This window comes from Cupressus sempervirens, chromosome 10 (assembly GCF_028749045.1).
Source record: "Cupressus sempervirens isolate cs-2001-9-10 chromosome 10, ASM2874904v1, whole genome shotgun sequence".
NCBI lineage: Eukaryota > Viridiplantae > Streptophyta > Pinopsida > Cupressales > Cupressaceae > Cupressus > Cupressus sempervirens.
The window spans coordinates 707,599,582-707,625,565 of NC_143127.1; the positions used below are offsets into that span (position 1 = coordinate 707,599,582).

General features: G+C 37.7%; 1 protein-coding gene across 10 annotated transcripts in view; it reads left to right on the forward strand.

Moving 5' to 3' along the window:
• LOC149535778 (uncharacterized) overlaps positions 1 to 25,984 on the forward strand; it is a 218,642-nt gene that overhangs the window by 93,502 nt on the left and 99,156 nt on the right. For all 10 annotated transcript variants that reach the window (XR_016356742.1, XR_016356743.1, XM_089803414.1 and 7 more), the window contains 2 exons: positions 10,071 to 10,186; positions 10,380 to 10,487. Coding sequence is in view for 8 of the 10 variants with exons in the window: in XM_089803414.1 (XP_089659540.1) it covers positions 10,071 to 10,186; positions 10,380 to 10,487 (224 nt within the window). In the remaining 2 variants the exon portion in view is untranslated. The remainder of the gene's footprint in view (positions 1 to 10,070; positions 10,187 to 10,379; positions 10,488 to 25,984) is intronic.

Consider the following 25,984-nt stretch of genomic DNA (forward strand, 5'->3'; position numbering starts at 1 on the left):
GATAGGCTAATCCATGAAACTTTGATGCTGGCAAAAATGGGGACATTACAAGGGTTCTAATAAATCTAAAGTAAACTAGTTCTGATAAGCCTAATTTGGGCAGTATTGTTTTGACTTGGTCAAAAATAAAAGCTAGGTCTGGATTTGTGATACTTCATAGAAGAGCCAAAAGAGTATCCATAAATGTATTTTGTTTGGGGCCTTGTTAAGAAAGTTTGGAAGTTAGAGACATAAAGGTCAATTTGGAGGGCTAATTGCTATAATATTTTCTAGTGAGTTTGTTTGTGCAAGATAGGGTTTTGGCAACTTGTGTTGATTCCAAGAGGTCAAGATGGATTAGTTGGGGTGTTAGAAGTGTAAGAGACATCCATAGAGGTTTTCCTGCAAATAATGGTGTCAAGATCTTGATGTGTTAGGGTTAGGTTGGATTGAATGCCTTTAGAGAAATTGAATGCTTGATATGAGTAGTTGTATCTCACACGGTGTATGTGTATTGCTCAAGGAGTTGGTAGCAAGGAGGTGATCCAAGAGCAATTTTAAGGTGTGTTAAAGGCTCTGTGGAAGGCTAGGAGAGTGGATCGTTGGATGGTGCTAATTTGAAATAAGTGTAAAGGCTAAAGAATTCTTGAAGTACTAGGCGCTTTGCATCAAGTATCAATCCAGTAACTTAGATTGTAACATATTGAGATTCTAATTATGCTGATATGTGCGGCTCATTGCCAACTTTAATATTAACTTTGTTATTATTCTGGAAGGATTACTACCAGAATTGGTCTCAATATTTTTTTAGTCATAGCTTATAATTAATCTAGAAGCTTTTTCACTAGAATAAGCATATCTTTACTTACAAATTTTGGAACAAATTTTTCCTTAGTCTGCAATATTGAGTTATGTAGCATAATGTAATTATTCTTTCACCACAAGCTCACCTTGCCCACATTAGAATCTTGGTGAAGAAACAATATTAAGGTTTTATGTCTTATCCTTTGCGAAATTACAAAAGTCAGAAAATTCTCAGTTTGGGACTATTTCTTTTAGCTACTATCATAAAGTTCAATTTTTTCTCTAGAACTTAATTCATTTTTTGTATTCAAAACAATTGTATTTGTAAGCAAGAAAAATAGTGGTGAAGCTAGGGAGCTCGCTTGGGAGTATTGCACACTAAGTAGATACATAGAATTGGAGGTATGCAACTGTTGTGGGATGCATATGAGAGTAGACACTACTAGCATTGCTAGCCAATATGTACCTATGTAATATAGTGGAGCTTGAAAATGTGTGGGAGATAAGGCTTTGCTCACCCCTAATAAAAAGAAGGAAACAAAAAAAAGATGACAACTAAGGTAATGGTAGCTATGGTGAGGTTTTTATAAGGTTAATGGATGATTTAGTTAGCTTTTATGTTTCTTCATTCCTGTAATATTGCTATCAGGATTTAACTATGTAGTTTTTGAGTCAAACTCATTGATCCACGTGTCATGTGTAGTGATTCACACAAATCCATCTCTCATGAGAATAAATGGAACACTAAGCACTCATTGGATCTAAGTCCTGCTCACAGAGGTGAAGCACTGAGACTTCCCAGTAGGTCACCTATCCCAGTACTACTCTAGCTTCAGCGTGCTTAACTATGAAGTTGGTGAAGCCCACTCTGCTTGCAACCCCATTTGCAAAACCTTTACCAAGTGTTGCGCCTTATGAACCATTCATTAGAAAGCCCCTTAAGCTCATCAGTTGATAAGTAGGAGATATTTTCCATAGTAAGTAAAATTGTGATATTGCTATTAGGATTTAACTGTGTAGTTTTTGGGTCAAACTCATTGAGCCATGTGTCATGAGTAGTGATTCACACAAATCTATCTCTCATGAGAATAAATGGAATACTCAACACTCATTGGATCCAGGTGATGCTCATAGAGGTGAAGCACTAAGACTTCTTGGGAGGTAACCCAGCCCGGTACTACTCCAACTTGAGCACACTCAACTATGAAGTTTCCTCCTTGGTTAAAGCCACTCTACTTGCAACCCCATTTGCAAAATCTTGGCCAAGTGTTGTGCCTTATGAACCATTCATTAGAAAGCCCCTCAAGCTCATCAATTGATAAGTAGGAGATATTTTGCATAACAAGTCAAATTGTGATATTGCTATCAGGATTTAACCATGTCGTTTTTGAGTCAAACACATTGACCCTTATGTCATGAGTAATGATTCACACGAATCCATCTCTTGTGAGAATAAATGTAACACTCAATACTCATTGGATCTATGTGATGCTTACAAAGGTGAAGCACCAGGACTTCTCGGGAGGTCACCCATCCCAGTACTACTCTAGCCAGAACGCACTTAACGATAGAGTTTCCTCCATGCTTAAATCCACTCTACTTGCAACTCCATTTGCAAAACCTTCACCAATTGTTGTGCCTTAGGAACCAATCATTAGTAGCCCCCTTAGGCTCATCAATTGATAATTTGGAGATATTTTCTACGACAAGTCAAATTATGATATTGCTATCAGGATTCAACCGTGTAGTTTTTGAGTCAAACTCATTGACCCATGTGCGATGAGTAGTAGTTCACATGAATCCATCTCTCATGATAATTAATGGAACACTCAACACAAATTGGATCTTTGTGATGCTCATAGAGCTGAAGCACCGAGACTTCCCTAGAGGTTACCCATCCCAATACTACTCCAACTTGAGTCCACTTCACTGTGGAGTTTCCTCCATGGTTCAACCCACTCTGCTTACGATACCATTTGCAAATCTTTCACCAAGTGTTGTGCCTTATGAACTATTCATTAGAAAGCCCCTTAAGCTCATCAATTGATAAGTAGGAGATATTTTCCACAGCTAGTCAAGTTGTGATATTGCTATTAGGATTTAATCGTGTAGTTTTTGAGTTAAATGCTTTGACCCACATTTCATGAGTAGTGATTCACACGAATCCATCTCTCATGAGAATAAATGGAACACTAAGCACTCATTGGATCTAGGTCATGCTCTCAGAGGTGAAGCACCGAGACTTCCTGGGAGGTCACCCATCCTAGTAGTACTCCAACTTGAGCATGCTTAGCTAAAAAGTATCTTCCATGGTTAAATCCACTCTACTTGCAACCCCATTTTCAAAACCTTTACCAAGTATTGTGTCTTATGAACCATTCATTATAAAGCCCCTTAAGCTCATCAATTGATAAGTGTGAGATATTTTCCACTGTAAGTCAAATCGTGATATTGCTATCAGGATTTAACCGCATAGTTTTTGGATGAAACTCATTGAGCCATGAGTGATGAGTAGTGATTCACATGAATCTATCTGTCATCTATTTGTTATGAGAGTAAATGGAATACTCAACACTCATTGGATCTAGGTGAAGCTCACAAACGTGAAGCATCGGGACTTGCTGGGTTGTAATCCACCCCAGTACTGCTCCAGCTTGAGCGCGCTCAATTATGGAATTTCCTCCTTGGTTAAACCCACTCTGATTGCAAGCCCATTTGTAAAACCTTGACTAAGTGTTGTGCCTTATGAACCATTCATCAGAAAGCCCCTTAAGCTCATCAATTCATGAGTAGGAGATATTTTCCACAACAAGTTAAATTGTGATATTGCTATTAGGATTTAACTGTGTTGTTTTTGAATGAAACTCATTGATCCTTGTGTCATGAGTAGTGATTCACACGAATCCATCTCTCATGAGAATAAATAGAACACTGAATACTCATTGGATCTATGTGATGCTCACAGAGGTGAAGCACTGAGATTTACTGGGAGGTCACCCATCATAGTAGTACTCCAGCTTGAGCGTGCCTAACACATAGTTTTCTCCATGGTCAAATCCACTCTGCTTGCAACCGTCATTTGCTAAACTGTCAAGTGTTATGCCTTATGAACCATTCATTAGAAAGCCCCTTAAGATCATCAATTGATGAGTAGGAGATATTTTGCACAACTAGTCAAATTGCAATATTGCTATCAGGATTTAACCATGTAGTTTTTGAGTCAAACTCATTGATCCATGTGTCATGAGTAGTGATTCATATGAGTCCTTTTCTCATGAGAACAAATGGAACACTAAGCATTCATTGAATCTAGGTGATGCTCACAGAGGTGAAGCACTGGGACTTCCCAGGAGGTCACTCATCATAGTACTACTCCAGCTTGAGCGCGCTTAACTAAGGAGTTTCTTCCATGGTTAAACTCACTCTGCTTGTAACCCCATTTGCAAAACCTTCGCCAAGTGTTGTGCCTTATGAACCATTCATTAGAAATTCCCTTAAGCTCATCAATTAATTAGTAGGAGATATTTTCTACAAGTCACTTCGTGATATAACTATCAGTATTTAGCAGTATAGTTTTTGGGTCAAACTCATTGACCCATGTGTCATGAGTAGTGATTCACACAAATCCATCTCTCATGTGAATAAATGGAATACTCAACACTCATTGGATCTAGGTGATGCTCACAGAGGTGAAGCACCGAGATTTCCTGGGAGGTCAACCTCCCTAGTACTACTTCGGCTTGAGCACGCTTAACTACGAAGTTTCCTCCATGGTTAAACCCACTCTGCTTGCAACCCCATTTGCCAAACCTTCACCAAGTGTTGTGCCTTATGAACCGTTTATTAAAAGCCCCTTAAGCTCATCAATTGATAAGTCGAAGATATTTTTCACAATAACTCAAGTTGTGATATTGCTATCAAGATTTGAACGTTTTGTTTTTGAATCAAACTCATTCACCCTTGTATCATGAGTAGTGATTCACATGAATCCATCTTTCATGAGAATAAATGGAACACTCAACTTTTATTGGATCTAGGTGATGCACACAAAGGTGAATCACTGGGACTTCTCAAGAGGTCAGCTTTCTCAGTACTACTCCAACTTGAGTGCGCTTAAGGATAGAGCTCCTCCAAGGTTAACCCCACTTTGATTGCAACTCCATTTGTAAAACCTTTAAGTGTTGTGCCTTATGAACGATTCATTAGAAATCTTCTTAAGATCATCACATTATAAGTAGGAGATACTTTCCGCAGCTATTCAATTTGTGATATTGCTATCAGGATTTAATCATTCTTTTTTTGAGTCAAACTCGTTGACCCATGTGTGAGGGGTAGTGATTCACACGAATCCATCTGTTATGATAATAAATGGAATACTCAACACCAATTGGATGTATGTGATGCTCGCAGAGGTGAAGCACCTAGGACTTCCCGGGAGGTCACCCATACTAGTACTACTCTAGCTTGAGCGCGCTTAACTATGAATTTTCGTCCATGTTTAAATCCACTCTGCTTGCATCCCCATTTGCAAAACCTTGACCAAGTGATGTGCCTTATGAACCATTCATTAGAAATCCCCTTAAGCTTGTCAATTGATAAGTAGGAGATATTTTCCACAAGTCAAATTGTGACATTGCTATTAGGATTTAATTGTGTAGTTTTTGAGCCAATCTCATTGACCCATGTGTCATGAGTAGTGATTAACATGGGTCCATCTCTTATGAGAATAAATGGAACACTCAACACTCATTGGATTTAGGTGATGCTCACAGAGGTGAAGCATCAGGGCTTGCGGGGAGTTCACCCATCCAAGTATTACTCTAACTTGAGTGCACTTAACTATAGAGTTTCCTCCATGCTTAATCCACTCTACTTGCAACCCCATTTGGAAAACCTCCACCAATTGTTGTGCCTTATGAACTATTCATTAGAAATCCCCTTAGGCTCATCAATTGATAATTAGGAGATATGTTCTACAATAAGTCAAATTGTGATATTGCTATCAGGATTCAACCGTGTAGTTTTTGAGTCAAACTCATTGACCCATGTTCCATAAGTAGTGGTTCACATGAATCCATCTCTCATGAGAATAAATGGAACATCAACACAAATTGGATCTTGGTGATGGTCACAGAGGTGAAGGACAGGGAGTTCCCTGGAGGTCACCCATTCCAATACTACTCCAACTTGAGTTCGCTTCACTACAGAGTTTCCTCCATTGTTAAACCCACTCTTGTTGCAACACCATTCGCAAATCTTTCAGCAAGTGTTTTGCCTTTTGAACCTTTCATTAGAAAGCTCCTTAAGCTCATCAATTGATAAGTAGGAGATATTTTCCACAGCTAGTCAAATTGTGATATTGCTATCAGGATTTAACCGTGTAGTTTTTGAGTCAACCTCATTGACCCATCTGTCATGAGTAGTAATTGACAGGAATCCATCTTTCATGAGAATAAATGGAACACTCGGCACTATTGGATCTAGGTGATGCTCACAAAGGTGAAGTCATGGGACTTTTCGGGAGGTCACCCATCCCAGTACCACTCCATCTTGAGCGTGCTCAACTACAAAGCTTCCTTCATGCTTAAACCCTCTTTGCTTGCAACCCCATTTGCAAAACCTTGACCAAGTGTTGTGCCTTATGAACCATTCATTAGAGAGCCCCTTAAGAGCATCAATTGATAAGTATGAGATATTTTCCATAGTAAGTGAAACTGTGATATTGTTATTAGGATCGAACTTTGTTGTTTTTGAGTCAAACCCATTGTCCGATGTGTCAAGAGTAGTGATTCACACGAATCTGTCTCTCATGAGAATAAATGGAATACTCAGCACTCATTAGATCTAGGTGATGCTCACAGAGGTGAAGCACCAGAACTTCCTAAGAGGTCATCGATCCTAGTACCACTCCAGCTTGAGAGCACTTAACTACCTAGTTTACTCCATCGTTAAACCCCCTCTACTTGCAACACCATTTGCAAAACCTTTACCAAGTGTTGTACTTTATGAACCATTTATTAGAAATCCCCTTAAGCTCATCAATTGATAAGTAGGAGATATTTTCCATAGCAAGTCAAATTGTGACATTGCTATGAGGATTTAAGTGTTGTTTTTGAGTCAATCTCATTGACCCATGTGTCATGAGTAGTGATTAACACGAATCCATCTATCATGAGAATAAAAGGAGCACTCAACTTTCATTGGATCTAGGTCATGCTCATAGAGGTGAAGCACCATGAGTGCTTGAGAGGTCACCCATCTCTATATTGCTCTAGCTTGAGCACGCTTAACTACAAAGTTTCCTCCATGGTTAGATCTTCTTTTCTTGCAACCCCCTTGGCAAAACCTTCACCAAGTGTTGTTCGTTACGAACCATTCATTAGAAAGTCCCTTAAGGTCATCAATTAATAAGTAGGTGGTACTTTCCACAACAAGTCAAATTGTGATATTGCTATTAGGAATTAACTGTGCAATTTTTGAGTCAATCTCATTGACCCATGTTTCACGAGTAGTGATTCACATGAGTGTATGTGTCATGAGAATAAATGGAACACTTAGTACTCATTGGATCTAGGTGATACTCATAGAGGCGAAGCATTGGTACTTCTTGGGAACTCACCCATCCCAGTACTACTTCAGATTGAGAGCGCTTAACTACAATGTTTCCTCCATGGTTAAACCCATTTTACTTGCAATCCCATTTGCAAAACCTTCAGAAAGTGTTGTGCCTTATGAACCATTCATTAGAAAGCCCCTTAAGGTCATTAATTGATAAGTAGGTGATATTTTCTTCATTCCTTTTCACACTATTGGTGCACAACTTTCACTATAAGGTATTGCATGGAACTAGGAAAATTATATTGACATGATGTTAGTGTGCCAAGATTTGGATTTTGCAACAACATATTATGATGTATCACCAAGCCTTTATAATTTACATTGGTGCTTGTTGGGTAATGCTGTCAGAAATATAGAGGTAATAGTTGATGAACATATACGACTTTGGAGAAGTAGGATTGAGGTGGGTAATTGGTGCTCCTAAATTCAATTGATGACTCTTATGAAGTGAAATTGCTGATACATTGTGCAACATGTTGAGTGAAATATTCATAGAAATAGACATAGAGAATGCTGTGTAGATTGTGATTGTCAGTGGAGCAACTTGTGTGGTAGCTGAGAGGCTTTGAAGGTGAGATACCTTATGTCTTTTTCAAGCCCATGAGTTATGTATTACATTTATCTTCTCCTTGGAGATATAAGAAACATTAGATGGGTCAAAACCATGGTGGAATAGGTGATGAATATTACAAAGTGATTTTGTTATTTTTCCATTTTTTGTTTTTGAGAACTCTTTCATTTTAGGTGTTAAAATTGTCGGTTAGGATTTTATCTTTGGGGAATGGAGATACAAACCCCTTGGGTTATGTATACGAGGCAATAGACAGGGTCAAGGAGGTCAGCCAAAATTTCTATGGGTCAGACATAAAGAATAATTATTGGAGGTGAAAGAGACAACTCAATCAGCCCATCCATGCTCTTGCTCCCTACTTGATTCCAAAGTTTTTATTCTACAATTCATTCATAAATGGAGAGGATGGTTTGTATGAATCTCTTGGAGACATCGTATCAAATAAATTGCAGACTAATAGGGGCATAGAAGGAAGGTTATTTTCTTTAGTTTAATGCATACAGAGGAGAATGGTTTTACACCCAGGCAAAGACAACATATATGTTAACTAAGACCTAAATATCTAATTTGAAGTCCAAGTTGTTGTACTATTCATGTAGCATTCACAATGTCTTGGATACATTAAAAAACATAAAGTTCGAGGTGTGGTTGGCATAAATTTTCTCCATCCTTGAAGAAAATCTTTCTTTCCCGTCTCTTGTCACCATCAACCTTTTCCATTGCAGGCTGATTCTTCCTTAGATTCCCAACTTTGTGGTCCTCAGTCTCTTCCTGCTTTTTGACCTTTGGTTCCAGTGCAGGACCTCGTTAGTAGGCTTGCAGGACCCTTGAGCTTAAAAACCATCATTCCCTCAACATTTTGCACATGCAGTCATGAATTTTTTTTTTGTGCCATTGTAATGACTTAAAAAACTTCAAAACTTCTGGATAAAAATTTCAGGTCTGCCATCATCACCTCCATTTTTCTCACTGTTTACGGCACCATTTTGGAGAAATATAAGTAATCTTTACTCATATCTTCAAAAAATATGTTTATTCTAGGTGGTTATTATTAAGCATACACATATAATAAAATGAGCTCAGTTTAATAAATGAGATGATTGTAATGAAATATGTGTCTGGTCATATGTAATGCTGAAACTTAACCAAAAATCTAAAAAGACAATTTGAGAACCAAAAATCTTAAAAAACAATTTGAGCACAATCGCATATTTCACATATGAAATGTCAAAGAGTCCAGATCCGTAAGTAAGGACTTTTCTCTTGAATGAAAATAAACCATGTCAATCAGTGAATATCACATCAATTTTACTGTAAGAATAATAAATCAAAAATTAAACTATTCTACCAAAAGTAGAAAATAAACTCGCCTTAACATATCAATAAAATAAGACCAAAATTGCAGTACTGTATAACAGGATATAAGACTGAATATGGCAAGAATAGGGTCAATAATGTAAAAATATAAAACATGGAAAGCTGTGTTTTCCTTCAGCACTGGCAGGTTGAGGAACATTGGTCAGATGAGGGAAGGTGCTAGAGGGTATATGTGGTCAATAATAAAATTCATCCTGAGGATTCAAGGGTTGTTTTGGCCTCTCTCATGTCCAGTTACCCGGTGTACATTTTCTGCTTCTCCATTATCTTAATTAAGTGCCTTTGGCACATGCCTTATGTTTTAGAGAAACAAGGAGGCAGTGGGAAATGAGATATCTTTGTCCCATGTTCCCATCCACAATATGAGGCCTGTTTGACAAACTCAGTGATAGAGGAGAGAAGTCTGCTCACCAAGCCAACAGAAGAGAGTAGTTCTTTTCTACGTTCGACCAACACCAAGGGGAAAGGGCTCCTCTGGTGAAACAGGCTACATTGGAAAAGTGTCCCGGATCTTTGGTTACATGCAAATAATAGAGCTATCTGTAGAACAGAAATCTCAGAATTCATAGCTGTCAACTGCCATTAATTTCAAATAATTTTTTACAACTATTTTTAAAGCTAAATTCAGCCGGCATTATACATCTTTCTAAATTCTGATTTGTGCCTTGTAACAGTTGATGCATGTTTTATTATCTGATATCACTGTTGCGGGTATTTTAAGGTGTGGATGTGGCACAATACCTCTAGAAGCAGCAGAATGTTTTAGTGGACAGGTGATGTGTCTTGGAGGTGATACTGCTTCAAAAGCTATTGTAGCTGCAGAAAGCAATTCACGAGGTATGTCTAAGACCTTGGGATTTCCATTGCCTATTGATTTGTTGTTACACTTAAATTCATATTTTCTAATAAGATTCTGATGATTATAAGGTTCAGGACAGTTCCAAGTTATTCTGGGGAAAGAATAAATGCGTATGTTCATTTATCTTACTCTTGCTGTGAAGCTTGCAACTAAATTTATGTCATTTCGCAGAAATAAAAGAGCCCTGTGATGTTCTACATTGGGATGCTTCTCGCTTGCCTTTACGTACTGGCTGCATCGATCGGATTATATGTGACATGCCATTTGGTGTTCGTTGTGGTATGTGTCCAAAATATGAGTAATGCACGTAAGGCCCCATTTATAGAATCTCTTCGGGGAATTCTTACCTAGTCTCATTTAAGGTTGCATTCTTACATCCATTCTAGATTGCATAAAATGGAAAACTAAGTCACTTTGGACAGTTACTGTGGAAAGTGATAGATTTTGTTTCATAATATAATTTTTTAAAACTTCTTATGTACTTAGTTTGTACACTTACTGTCATATTCCATATCCACCTCTTTGCTAGCATTCATAATCAGATGTTTATCATAATTACATGCCAACATATTCCATACTTGTTTGTATTTCATAAATACAATCAAGTTGGCAATATTCCATGTCTCGTAAATGCACTTACAAAATGCTATGAATTGATTACTATATTAATTAGCTAACTATGAGCCGATTACTATAATAATTGATTAACTATGAAAACTGATTATTATATTAATCCATAGTTACACCGCCCTGGGAGACGGGGGGACGGGGGGACAGAGGGGCCTTGATTTGGGGACGGTAGGGGGACGGCGGGGGGACGGCGGTGGGGGATGGGGGGTGGCGGAAGGAGTAGGGGTGTATATACTATACATATGGTATAGCATATACCATATCAACTGGAATATCATGATTCATGATCAAATGACAAACAAACAATGAACATTAAACATTGAACATCAGCAAATAATAAATATTAGTCTAAACTCTATATATCAGCCTTCAAATCAATAGTATGAGTATCTAGATTCTACTATCTAATAGTAATCAATGATCATATGAGTCATGACATAAAGATGATTACAATAAGTATCATGTGCTATGAATCATGATATCAAAATAAGTATATAATGCAAACAAAAACTACAAGTCTCCAAGAGTCCAAATCAAAATGTCAAATCAATGGAGACTCCTTGGTGTTCCCCCACAATGAAGGAGACTTCTTGGCATCCCCCCTCAATGAAGGAGACTCCTTGGTGCCCCCCCGCACCCCCACACTCGGAGACCTCTAACCGTCTCGGAGATGTCTCGCTGTCTCCGGCGGCGGTGGCACTCTAAGTGCCGCCCGAAACGCCGAGACGCTGTCCCCCCATCCCGAGGACGTCCCTGTCTCCGAAACGACCCAGTTTTGGGGGGGGGGGGGACGCGTCCCCGTGTTACACTGTAATTAATCAGTCATGAAGATCCATTATTAACCATGAACAAATTAAGTATAACAATTGGTTAGTATACTGATCAAAACCAATTATGAATTGGTTGTGGAAGATGTCTATTCATTTCATCTCCTCATCCTTGGATCACAAGTATAATATGACATTCGAATCATTCTCTCAACGCATCAGAGAATTCTAATTTTATATATTACTATTCCTCATTGGAATACTCAGAACCAAGTTGTTCAAGGCATAGGAGCATTTACCGATTTCAATCTTTTACCATCCTACGTAATGACATATTATGGGTTAGACATCAAATCCTCCCTTGGGAGTGGAGGCGCCGCTGGAGGAACAGATGCTATAGGGGCTGGAGGATGTTTTGCTACAGGTACTAGGGTGGTAGCTGCTGCAGGAAGGTGAAGTGTATGTACCACATGGGCTAGATAGGACATTGAAGTCACAGGAGATTCATTGGACTACCTGTCCATATCTTTCCTTTCTCTGATTTGCTTTAGTATTTGGTTAAGTGTGATGTCAATATCATCCTCATCTCTTATCTTAGTTGATAAGTTATAGAAATTTCCTTCTCTCTTAAAGTTTGCGGCATATTCATTGAGAACCTTAAAGAGTTTATGTTCTTTCCTCTTCAGGACCATTGCGACCTGCATTGAAATGTTGCAAACATTGAGTCTCCATAGAGACTTAATATGGACTTTAGCTCTACCACTGGAAATATCATCATTTTTAAGTTTCCAAATGAGCCAAGGAATGTGGAGAGAGAGAATGGACCAGAAATTGTTGCATCTTTTGTTAACTCCCTAGTAGTTTCCAAAGAGAACATGAAACAGAGTAAAGTTATCATTCAAAGATAAACCAAAGAGATCCCAAGCTTCCTTGGCAAAGATACAATAAAAAGACGTGAAAAATAGATTCACAACATCTATAGAATGAGCAAGTATTTGGTTTTTTAAATAACAAGATTAAGATTGAGAGTAAATTGAATTAAGAATATCAAAAGTTAAGGTTTTATTTAGAATTAAGATGATCAAATATTTCATTGGAATTAGTGAGGACTTTATACACTAGCTTGGATTTGGTAGAGTGCAAGGGGTTACCATTTGGCCACTTAAGAAGGTGTAATCTTTCAATTGCTTCACTAGTTCTAGGTAGTTTAAGAGATGGTGTGTGTCTTGCAATGGAAGGTCATGGTACCAAATTTGTCCATCAGTTCTTGCCAGCTGATCAATTCGCCCTTTTGTATGATATCACCGAATTTGTTGATGCCCAAATTGTTCCATTTCCTTGGAGAATAGCCCTGTAACATGGCAAGAGGTCAAAAAAGTCCTGAAAAATAGATTCGCATCATCTGCAAAATGAAAACTTTTGGTTCTCCTTTGGGGATTTTAACTGGCAATTTGTGCAAAAGAAGGCACCACATGAAGCATACAATTTTATGTTCAATAGGTACATGCTAGTTTCATTAGATGCTTGCTCCAACTAAGGCGATCAAAGTTCTAGGTTTGACCATATTGACTTCTCTCCGCAAATTTTATAGTCTTGGTCAAAGATACTGCTACATAATATTACAGGCCTAACTCCTTCCCAGCTTCTCCACGTAGACTAAAAAACAATAGACCCAACCTCTTTTTCCTTCTTGTTAAGAGATCATTAATATGTAGGCCTTTCCAAGTACAACTTTGCTAATATTATTTTTGACCAATACTTTCCAAGGCTCATTACCTTGACCGGCTTTAGATATCCATTTAACTAGCAGAGTGATGCTTCGCCATCTGAGATCTTTTGAACCCAAGCCACTTTGTTACTTATAGTGCCAACCCCACCTTACAACATGACTCTCCTTGTTACCTTTTCCATCAAACCATAGGAATTCTTTGATGATTTTGATAACATAATTAATTTGAGATTGATCAAAAATCCAAGCAGATGAGTAGTAAATAGAATAAGCAGACACAACCTTCTGACATACTTGTAGTCTAGTTGTAAGAGAGAGGAACCTATTGTTCCATTTATTCAATTTACTCTCAATCTTGTTATTAACCCAATCCCACATAGTTTTCAAGTTGGGGATGATAGAGAAAGGGATATTTGACAACTCCTCATTGTTGGGAAGAACAACACCCTTGACTCTAGGAGAGATAGTCCTCCCTTAATATGTAAAGGAGAGAATCAACAACAAGAATAAAAAGGGATGGAGCAGGGGGGCACCCTTGTCTGATCAAGCTTGGTTAGTGCAAAGGACTTAGATTCAACTCCATTAATCTCTACTGAGGCAATAGCTCCATTCATCAAAGTAAAGACCATTTGATTGAAGGTTTTTTGGAACCCCAAACATTCCAGCATCTTGATGATGAATCTCCACTCAATCCTATACTAGGCCTTCTCGTAATATATCAAGAGCATGCTGATTTGCTGGCTAGATGATTTTCCCAGTCCATTGCTTTTGATCGTGTGATAAGGTTTTTCAAGATGTATCCGGCTTTCACAAACCTAGTTCGAGTAGGGCTTACCACCACAGGGATGAAATTCTCAGGTGTAACTGCATGCAGTTTTGCTTGGATTTCAGATGATACAATTAATAAAGTAATAGGCCTCCAACTCTTCATAAGCATCTTGTAACCATCTTTAGGGATGAGTTTGATGAGGCCAAAGTTTATGTCAGAGCCTAATGATTCGTTCTTCATAACCTCAATGTATGTCTTGAGGAGATCATGCCCTATCCATTCAATATTTTCTATATAGAATTCAATAGGCAACCCATCTAGCTTGGGGGGACTTTTCATTGGTCATCCTAAGGATGACACTATTGAGCTCATCAATAGTGATAGGTCTGCCCAATACTTTCACCTTTTCTTCAACATTATTAAGAATAATCCCCTTAATTTGGTTTCTAATATAGTCAATGGTTGTACCATCATCCTCAAAAGTAAAATGTTTTCAGTAGAATGTGGCAATGGGCTTTAGAATCTCTTCTTGCATACCAATATTGCTTCCTCCCTCACATATACATTTAGTCTTATCTTTTGCTTCTTTTGTGTTAAGGATTTAGAAGAAGTATTTCGACCCTTTATCATAATGATTGAGCCAATTGACTCTAGCTCTCGTTTTTGCACCTTGTATCTTAGAGTTTTGTAACTTCTTCAAGGAGTCTCAAGAATGTACAAGGGATTCCAGAGCCATCAAGTTAGAAGGGTCCCACTGAATGGTAAGCTTTGACTCACATACGTTATTGTTAAGAGTAGACCCCTCTCTCCTAGAGTCCTTGGATTTCTTCTTACCAACAACTTGTAACGTGGTTTTCGAATTGTTGGTATTTTACACCCATCTTTCAATTGCACTATTATTCTTAATTGTACTATTATTATACCATCAAATCACCTGAATTGCAGTCTTAGTGTCATGATCTTCAAGAAGAGACGTGTTAAGAGCAAGGGCCTTATTGCACCTACTAGATGGGAGGACTCTATCTAATTGGGAAATGGTACACATGATAGGGTGGTGATTTAATAAAGTATAGGGAATGACTTTTAAACTCACCTAATCAAGTTCTTTTCTGAAGGTTGGGCATTTTTATTAACATAGAGTATGTCCAGCTTGCAATATATTCTCCTTTCCCCTTTTTGATAATTAGACCAAGTGTGCGAGATTCCTTTATACTCAACTTTCTGGCTAACTAATAGCTTTATACTAAACTTTCTCTGGCTGACTAATGGCTGAAATAGTTTAAATTTATTGATTAGTTTGGACCAATAAAATTTCTTGCCACCTTTCCATTCAAATATAGTACTTCCTATCTATCTTGTGGACTCTTAACAATGCTAAAATCTCCTACAACAATCTAGGGAACTTCCTTAATGCTACACATCCACTTCTATAATTCGATTCATTCATAGTGTTCATTAGGGGCATAGATTGAACAAATGCCATATTCCTTTTCATTGCATTTCGAGATGACTAACTCAACCCTATTACTAGGGAACTGCCTTAGTTAGAAATGAATTTATTCCATATGAGTCATAGAAGTATAGAAAAACCCTCCTTTCTCTTTAGATGATTTGTGGTGAAGGCTTTTGCATCCTTCCATATGCATTTTAATGAAAATATCTAGTGTAAACTGAGCTGCGTTAACTTCTTGTAAGAGAACAAAATCAATGCCTCTCTATGTTCTCATAAATCTCTTTATAAGATATTTCCTATAAGGGACATTCCACGATGCACAAGTGACTTCCATTTATAACTCTAGGAGTCAATTTCCATTGGGGTTTGGAAGCCCTTAAAGCTATTTGGAATTCTCCTTCTAGGTATCTTTGTAAGCTTAATGTTGTTGGTCAAGTTAGGAGTTTTACTCCTTTCTTCTTGACTATGGGCTCAACTCCTTCGTTAGTATTCTCACAATCTGCCTCTTCCTTCTCCTTTTCCAATCTTTTAGACCTTGGCTTTTTGCATTTCTTCCCAGCATTGAATACAAAAATGTCTTGTTCCTCCATATTTTTAGCAACTAGTGTAATGACAAACTCCTAAATTTCAATCTCTTCAAAACCTTTTGTGGCAACCTCTGCACAAGGTTCACAACCCACGCCACCCACTTGGGAGGGGATACTCTTTTGAACAAGAAGGTCACTCTTTTTTGGCTAGTGCAACAAATGCTAGGGGGAGGCAATGGTGGTCGGGTAGGGATAACTGAAAGATCCCTGATAGATGCCCTTGCTGATCTGCTATAGTTTTTAAATTAATAAACTATATTTTCCTATGATTTCTTTGATGGTCTTTGAGAATAGACAGAAGTTGCAGAAGGTTTTGTTTTTGTTTTGTGTTTTTTGATAGTTTTCACAATAGTAATGAATAATGAACAATAAACATGAGAGGAGACTGAAAATAAATAAGAACATAGAGCCAAATCAGAATTGCTATAAATCGTACCAGGCAGATTTCTGATTTATAAAGCCAAATAATAAATCCAATGCAGTTCCAAGGAGCTTACATCCAACAATGATGCCAAACTGCTGCAAATGGCAGCCGTAAGACTGCAAGGAATCACATCCCAGTTGAAAGAATCAATCTGTAACACTGAAACCATAAATCTGCAACCTGAATCCACAATAAAGAATGGTGTACTCTATCCTTGATAGCAACGCACACTGTCTGAAGAATCGAATGTCAATAACTACTGAGGGCTACGTCCCAGCGAATCCAGAACCTGGGATTTGCGTCCCAGATGAAGAATTGCTCTGTCAGAGCCAATTCACAAAATCAAGTTTTTCAATATGCAAAAGATAATAAGAAATTAGGTCTCCATCTCCTTATATCCCCTTCCAATTGTAAATTGAACCCTAAAGGGAAATTACACTTTGCCCTTTAAATAAAATATAATAAAATAACATTTTCCCAATTAAAGTCATCCATGCTATAGGAAAAACATTACTTTATTAAAATTCCATAGCTGAAGGCACCAAAAAGTCTACAGATAGTAAAAATCATGTATAATAATTCGAGACCTTTTCAACGAGCTATAACACATAGGTGTACCTGATCAACTGAAGCCAAAATCCCCTTATTACTCCAAAATGGTTATATTATTAACCTTATTTTAATTTATTTAATCACCAACTTAGGAAATATTTAAATATATTAAAATATTTCTCAAATGGTCCCAAAAAACCCAAAATGACCAATCAAACATGAATATGACCTTGTCACCTGTCTGTGACTGATGCCGGACAAGATGTGTCAACTGGTAATCCATCCCTAAAATCTAGGGATGCTCCTAAAAAGTAGGAGACAACCCCAACCAACCAAAATTGAGTCCCAATGACTCCCCTGCTGTGTGCACCTCTGAGAGAACTGTCACTGAACTGGGAGTTCCTCCTAAAAAATAGGAGATGCACTCTAAGTCTCCAAAACATTCGCCGAGGTCTCAAAATGCCTCCTAGACCACTCCTAGTCAATCTCTACAAATTAGGAATCCCTCCTAAATTGTAGGAAATTGTTGTCTACTGCTCCAAACTACTTGGGAAGCTCATGCATGACTCTCAAAGTCCCTGGGTTGTTTCCCTCTATGCTCTGTTGGCCTATGGGAACCAGATAATAGACCAACCCTGCTAGAAATGTTGTAACTAAGGAAGGGCAGAAATTGGGGACATGCCAGTCCTCCCTTCCCAAAGATTGCTTGTCCTCAAGCAATGTCAATCCAACTCCACAAACATCAGGCAAGTCCATACCATAACCAAGAATGATCCCAGGGTCCTAAGCCATCTTGGAAGGTTTGTAGTTCCATCTTCTAAAAACATTGTCTTGTACTGCACCAAAACAAGTAACCTCCTGAAAACCCCCTGAAGGAAGAGCAATCAAATACTGTACCAACTCTATCAACTCCTCAATGAACTGCTCTCCGAAAGAACCAAACTGGAACACTAAAGGCGGAAACTCTAGTAACCCTACATTGGCTTCCACATCCTCAACAATTGAACTGCAAATCCAAGTGATTCCAGGATTCCAAATCTGCCTCAAAAGGGAACCACCATGCTGACGCGTCGTCACTCTGATATAAATATTAGTGAACCACAAGTTGTGAAGCAATTCATTAGGACCCTGAAGCACCAATGTATCAATGAGACCAGGGCTCGGATCCCAAACCAAAATACCAAATGTGCTGAATGAGATGAAGAAGTATCTCAACCGCACTCCATGAAACATACATACAATGAAGTAGACCAGCAAGGTGTGAAAGTGAACTCCCATAAACCAGTATTCCAACCCACATGACCACCTAACAATGCTGCTATAATTCTGAGCAGCAACTCGAATGATATCATAGACGTCATTATACCAATACCAAACAACAAATGTCCCAAAGAAACACTCCTCAATGCCCTCATACTGAATCATGGATGTAGTCAATGCCAAGTCAAGTAGTAAATGTTTCCAGCTTGGACAGCCATTAGTCCATAAGGAATCGAAGACTATGGAATCACCAATCAACAAGGATACCACTGCCATATAAATGGATGTAGATGACAAACTCGAAGATGAAGTATGTATGCCATCATGAGAAAAACCAAAGCATGTGTCATTTGTACCCAACATTGTAGGATTATCAATTCCTGAATCCCATATCAATCTGAGAAATGTTGCTCCACCCAACCACTGCGCTACTCTGATGTAAACATCTGTATACCAAAAGTGAAGCAACTCAACATGAATCCACTGAAGAAATGCCCAACACATGTTGATGCCAAGATCCCAAATCTTTGCACTGACACATCCCTCCGGCATGTTGATGCTCATTATGTTGTTGTTGTGAAACTGTACCTCATCTAACCAACTAAGAACTTCACTCCAAATGAAGCCACAATTACTACCAACAACCAATGTTGTTAGGAATTCACATATAAGCCAATCATTGGCAAGGAAAGTTTGTTGAATACTTTTCCAAGTCCTCCAAACAGCTGCTGCAACTTTACCTATATTTCCACAAATTAGTGAGCCTTCATTAAAGGTTGTTAAGTAAATGTTTTGTTTAACCATGTAACCAACGAAGTCCCTTATATTTTGATCTTGAAAGCCCAATGTAATATTTAAAAAGTTTGAATCTTCAATCAAAAGGTACATCGCTGCCCTATCATATGGAAGAGGTGATAAACCCATTGATGAATGAGAGATGTTTCTAATTCTCAACAAAGACAAGCTCTTTGTGGCTGGTCCACTAGGTATGCAACTTAATATATCATCAACTCTTGGTAGGGAAGGATCAACTTCACACTTGAACACCCCAACTTGAATGTAACCAACCCAAGGTTCAAAGTTTGACTCATGAGATGAAAGAGAATTGCTGTTCAAAGTCAGAAAATCAGAAGTATGTTCATACCTTTCCACAATGTTGTTGCGGTCTTCTCTTGCCTCTCCTTCCAAGGTAGGTGACTCCTCTAAAGGTGCTGGTCCATGGGGTGTGTTCAAACGAATATAACATGTCCCATTAACTGCCTTAGCTGCCCAAAATCTGATCCATACCTTTATCTCCATAACTGATATGTTTTCCATTACTAATAAACTCCAAGGTGTAGTATGCCAAACAAACCAAACATTATCAAAATGCAATATCTTCTTAGTAAGCAGCCTCTTAATCTCCCTAATCATCTCTTTAAGACAAGATGCTTCATATGATCTTAACAATTGTCCTTCCATTGTAGATGATGCATGACTAACCAAATCAGAATCAATAATGTTCCATTCCACACAAATGAAAATAACACTTGTGGCTGGTCCATCAAGTGTGAAACTAATATCATCATTGTTTGGAGCCTTTAAAGGGCTCTTTAAAAGAGGAACGTCATAAACTTCATGATGCAAACTAGACCAAACTGAGTTTTCTAAATCATAACTCTTTTCCTCTTCACACATCTCAACATGCTCTTCTTGTGGACTTACCTCAAGAAGCTCTTCCCTTGTGCTCAACATCCTCACTTTCTTCCCTTGGAAGAAATAAGGATCTAATGTATGACTCTCTTTGTCTTCTTGCATTATCAAGCTGATTGCATCTTTCCTTGACCTTTTGTAAGTGTTGTCTTGCTTGGGCAGCAAGCATCTTGGCCTTCTTAGCTCTATGTGACCATTCATTGCACGTCTCTTAAGCCTTTTTCACATCTTCCAAGGTGGGGTAAACACAATCAAAACCTTTGTGGTTTGAATCCACAATATAAATTTCATGTGCAACACACTTAACCTGAGTACCATCATAGGAAGACTCAACAACCTCATTACCTTCATGTGAAATGGATGATACCACATGACTAGAGCTACTATTGCAAAAATTAGAATAGGTATCAGACCTTGGAGACATGATTTCAGCATCCCTAATGGACTGATCCATGATTGTAATCTCTTCCATTTTGTGATCAACTTGATGAATCAATGGTGTGCTATGTGTCTCCTCCTGATCTAGAGTTATTTCTTCTTTAGGAATCCCACATGATGACTGATTTTTGTTTCTCATAGGCTGCAACTCAAATGATAACACATCTTCATGCCTTTCTTCTGCATACCCTGCAAGTGACTGATCCATTATGGTGTTTTTATCATGAACATGGATAGGTTGACACAAATCTTTTTTCTCATATGAAAACATATCATCAACTATGGCATGGTAGTCCTTTTTTGCAAGCTTAACCTTATGACAAATTTTTGGATGCATGTCAATGTAATCTTTGAAATGAAAGTTCTCCCTAACATATTGAGGAAGAGTATTATACTCCTCAAGTATGCCAATTACTTCCGTTTTCCTGTCTAGTGGCAATGGATCCTTTCTAGAAGAAGATGATGATCCACTAGCATGTCCAAATTTCCTTGACATAGAATCATTTAACTGTTGCAATTTAAGTTTGAATTTTTGTTGTGACTGTTCCCATTCTTTCCATAGGGTTATATCTCTTAACAATTTTGCCATAATGAACTACCACGCTGACCAACTGAAACTAACATGCTAGAGCAAAAATCGACCCTGTACTGCTAATATGAATTATCAAAGCTTTTGATCTAGTACCCAGATGCCAAAATGAATTATCAAAATTTTTTAGCCAGTACCCAAATGCTGAAATGAATTATCAAAACCTTTTATCCAATACCCAGATGCCAAAATGAATTATCAAAATTTTTTAGCTAGTACTCAGATGCTGAAATGAATTATCAAAACTTTTTATCCAATACCCAGATGCCAAAATCTGTTGTGACAATTTCTCACAAACCCTACAGGCTGGCAGGATGTAGGCTCTGATACCACTGAAAGATCCCTGATAGATGCCCTTGCTGATCTGCTATAGTTTTTAAATTAATAAACTATATTTTCGTGTGATTTCTTTGATGGTCTTTGAGAATAGATAGAAGTTGCAGAAGATTTTGTTTTTGTTTTGTGTTTTTTGATAGTTTTCACAATAGTAATGAATAATGAACAATAAACATGAGAGGAGACTGAAAATAAATAAGAACATAGAACCAAATCAGAATTGCTATAAATCGTACCAGGTAGATTTTTGATTTATAAAGCCAAATAATAAATCCAATGCAGTTCCAAGGAGCTTACATCCAACAATGATGTCAAACTGCTGCAAATGGCAGCCGTAAGACTGCAAGGAATCACGTCCCAGCTGAAAGAATCAATTTGTAACACTGAAACCATAAATCTGCAACCTGAATCCACAATAAAGAATGGTGTACTCTATCCTTGATAGCAACGCACACTGTCTGAAGAATCCAATGTCAATAACTGTTGAGGGCTACGTCCCAGCCAATCTAGAACCTGGGGTTTGCGTCCCAGATGAAGAATTGCTCTCTCAGAGCCAATTCACAAAAATGAGTTTTTCAATATGCAAAAGATAATAAGAAATTAGGTCTCCATCTCCTTATATCCCCTTCCAATTGTAAATTGAACCCTGAAGGGAAATTACACTTTGCCCTTTAAATAAAATATAATAAAATAACATTTTCCCAATTAAAGTCATCCATGCTATAGGAAAAATATTACTTTATTAAAATTTCATAGCTGAAGGCACCAAAAAGTCTACAGATAGTAAAAATCATGTATAATAATTCGATACCTTTCCAACGAGCTATAACACATAGGTGTACCTGATCAACTGAAGCCAAAATCTCCTTATTACTCCAAAATGGTTATATTATTAACCTTATTTTAATTTATTTAATCACCAACTTAGGAAATATTTAAATATATTAAAATATTTCTCAAATGGTCCCAAAAAATCCAAAATGACCAATCAAACATGAATATGACCTTGTCACCTGTCTGTGACTGATGCGAGACAAGATGTGTCAACTGGTAGTCCATCCCTAAAATCTAGGGATGCTCCTAAAAAGTAGGAGACAACCCCAACCAACCAAAATTGAGTCCCAATGACTCCCCTGCTGTGTGCACCTCTGAGAGAACTGTCACTGAACTGGGAGTTCCTCCTAAAAAATAGGAGATGCACTCTAAGTCTCCAAAACATTCGCCAAGGTCTCAAAATGCCTCCTAGACCACTCCTAGTCAATCTCTACAAATTAGGAATCCCTCCTAAATTGTAGGAAACTGTTGTCTACTGCTCCAAACTACTTGGGAAGCTCATGCATGACTCTCAAAGTCCCTGGGTTGGTTCCCTCTATGCTCTGCTGGCCTATGGGAACTAGATAATAGACCAACCCTGCTAGAAATGTTGTCACTAAGGAAGGGCAGAAATTGGGGACATGACAATAACTTTGAGGATATAATTATCTAGCCTATCCTCTTGATCATAGGCTTTCTTAAGGACATACAACCCATTAAGAGATGCCTTTGCATTCTTATTCACCTTATTAAGTATATTAATTGCTCTAGCAGGTGTGACACTATGATCAACCCTTGTGGTCTTGCTATTGAACTAGGCTTTCACTCCCAAATGGGAACTTGGGAGTGATGGAACCATGGTAGGGTTAATAACAGTAGGGTCTGGAGGGTGGGAGTCCTTATTTTTGAACATGTGCCTAGACAACTTTTTAATCTTTTCTAAATTAATTTGTTGAGTATTTTGTGTTCTATGTTTAGGCTTAGGGTTTTGAGGATTGAGACCAAAATCAATGTTTGAGCAAGAGGGGGGGGGTAGGGATTACTAACTCAAAAAGGCCCGAACTAGAGGGAGGAGGGGAAAAGGGGTTCCTGTTGAAAGTAGCTTCAAGGGAGTAAAAGGAAGCATAAAGAGCCTCAAACACAATTGGGAGAGGGATATCAAGATTAGGGATATTTTTGGGTTGAGTAGAGTCAACAATAGGATTATTGTATAGAAGTGGAGAGTTAGACAACTCAAAAATGATTTAAACCACCCATAAATGAGATAGGGTACAAATAGGGTTGGTCTTTTAGGCCGACAAACAATCTCTGCAAGGATGTCTTTCCCAGGGTTAATGGTAATCAAAACCATGTCATTTGTATGGGGTAGAAGACTATTTGTTTTGTCAACCCTCAAAACATTGCCAATCATTTTGAGTGCTTGTGGAATCAAGTCCTAAAGAATTGGAAGGAGATTACTCATGTTAATCCACCGGGCCAAAAATTCTACATGAATCACTTCAAATGACCATGACATGGCCCTAAAGCTAGGCATACCATATTCTCCAAAATTGTTTTTCAATGACTTCTCTCTAAGAGTTAGGGTTAATAAAAAATTAAGAGTAAACCTTTTTGAATCATGCATAAATAAGAAAATTGGAAACCAAATTTCTTGCCCCAAATGTTATGAATCCACTGAGTCAAATATGCTTTGGATTGAAGCTTATTAAATGTATTGGGCCAGAAGGAACACAATTGAATACTTAAGTCTATTCTTCTTAGCATCAATAACCAAGGCCCTTTGGTTATTAGGTTTGATAATACAAGAAGGGGTTTGGGGATCCTTACGTCTATTTCTTCCATCATTAGTTGATTCCAATCCTCCAACTACTTTTTCTTTGAACCGTGCTCCTTGGGGAACACAAACTTCATTATTCACTGCTTGTTGGGGCATTTTTTTCGTTGGGTTGCTCCTTCAACAGTTACAAATTGGTTTGTAGCGGTCTTGGTTAGTGTGAACCCATATGAACGACCAAATGCATAACAGAGAAGAAAGAGGATGGAATTAATGAAGGTAGTAAACATGGGTGTCAAAGTATGGCCTTCCACCAATAGGGAAGGCCTCCTCGTTAATGGGGCTCGATGTTGCAAAGCGATCATATTTTTTATCTTTTAAATTGTTTGGTTCTTGTTTGATGGAGTTATTAATTGTATATTGTAAAGGAATACATTAGATACGACATTTTCAGCCCTATGAGTAATTCTCTTACCAAGAGATTTAAAATAGTTACCATCTTGAGGGATTTCAAGAATTACCTACATAGAGTTCCATCAATGCATAGTAATATTGTCAAATCATATGCACCATATGACTGTGATCAATTATATTACACTACATTTTAGCATCATTATCAGAAATTGTGTAAATAAATTTCATAAATAAAGTAGATTGAAGAATTATTTTCCATTACTTGCATCGTAAATATCCTTTGACATGATAAGTGGAGAATAGTGGACTAAGACACAGTGTCCCAAAATAGTTCACGTTGCACGAGCTGCTAATATAATGTGCATTAAATAAGTTGCTTTAACATCATATGATATACTATGTTACTCGGGGACATGTTTTCAGTCCTAAGCCCTAGGTTTCGGAAACAGGGATGGTTTCGGGGACGTTTCCTAGCCGTCCCTACCTAGATAGGAAAATTGGAAACACATCTCGGAAACTTCAGAAATGGTCTGCGAGTTTTCGGATAGTGTTGATCGTCCTGGGAATTGCATTTCTGTTTAGTTTTCTGTCCTAGGGGCTGCTAAAAGTTTCCATCTCAAAAAAAATATTGAACTTAAAATAGTAATAAACCTTTTTTGTCCATTTATGGGCCCCGCGCTTGGAAGTCAGACTTTAAATAAATTACAAAATAAAAGTTATAAACTTCAGAGCTTTATTTACATATCAAATCATGTATCAAATAAGGATGACAGTCATAGCCAAATTGATATGGATGATTAGGGGCAGCTGCCATACCATATTTGTTTTCTTTTGACTTTGGTGTTTCGGACATGGAATGTTTTGTCTTGATATTATATGAACATTGATAGTTGATACATTGATGGAACGGTTATATGATCATTGATAGACTATAGTTGATACTTAAAAAATTTAAAGTATTAGTCTTTAACTTTTCAATGTTTTCATTTTGTTCAAACTTGAAACTTGAAAATTGAAAATTGCAGCCTTGTGATATGAATCTATGATGCTTTTCATTCTCTCATTTGACTCATTTGATGACTTTTTATTGGTATTCTTAGACGATGATTGAAATTGATGCTATTTTCTATGACGATTCAATTAGATGCTAATTGTTATGCTCATCATTGATGAATCATTGTTTGATGAATGGAATTGATAATTCAAACTATGTTGCTATAATGAATGTGAAATTGGTGAATATATTTAAAATTTCATATATATAGATATAGCCATCCCCTACCATCTCCTGCTTCGGCCAAAAAGAAAAAACGTCCTTGAAACCCGTTTCCCTGCCCCCCTTCTCCTTGTCCTGAAAACTTGGGGTAACATAGATGATATATCACCTACAAGGAGGGTTTGGAGGGTTTAGGGACAATGAAAGGCAATACTTTGAATTGTTTAATGAGGCAATACTCTTACACTTAGAAGAACGCCCAACAATAGTTCTTAACTTAGTTCTTTGTTGAGTTTCAATATCTTCACTCGCACTATGCTCACTATCCTCCAC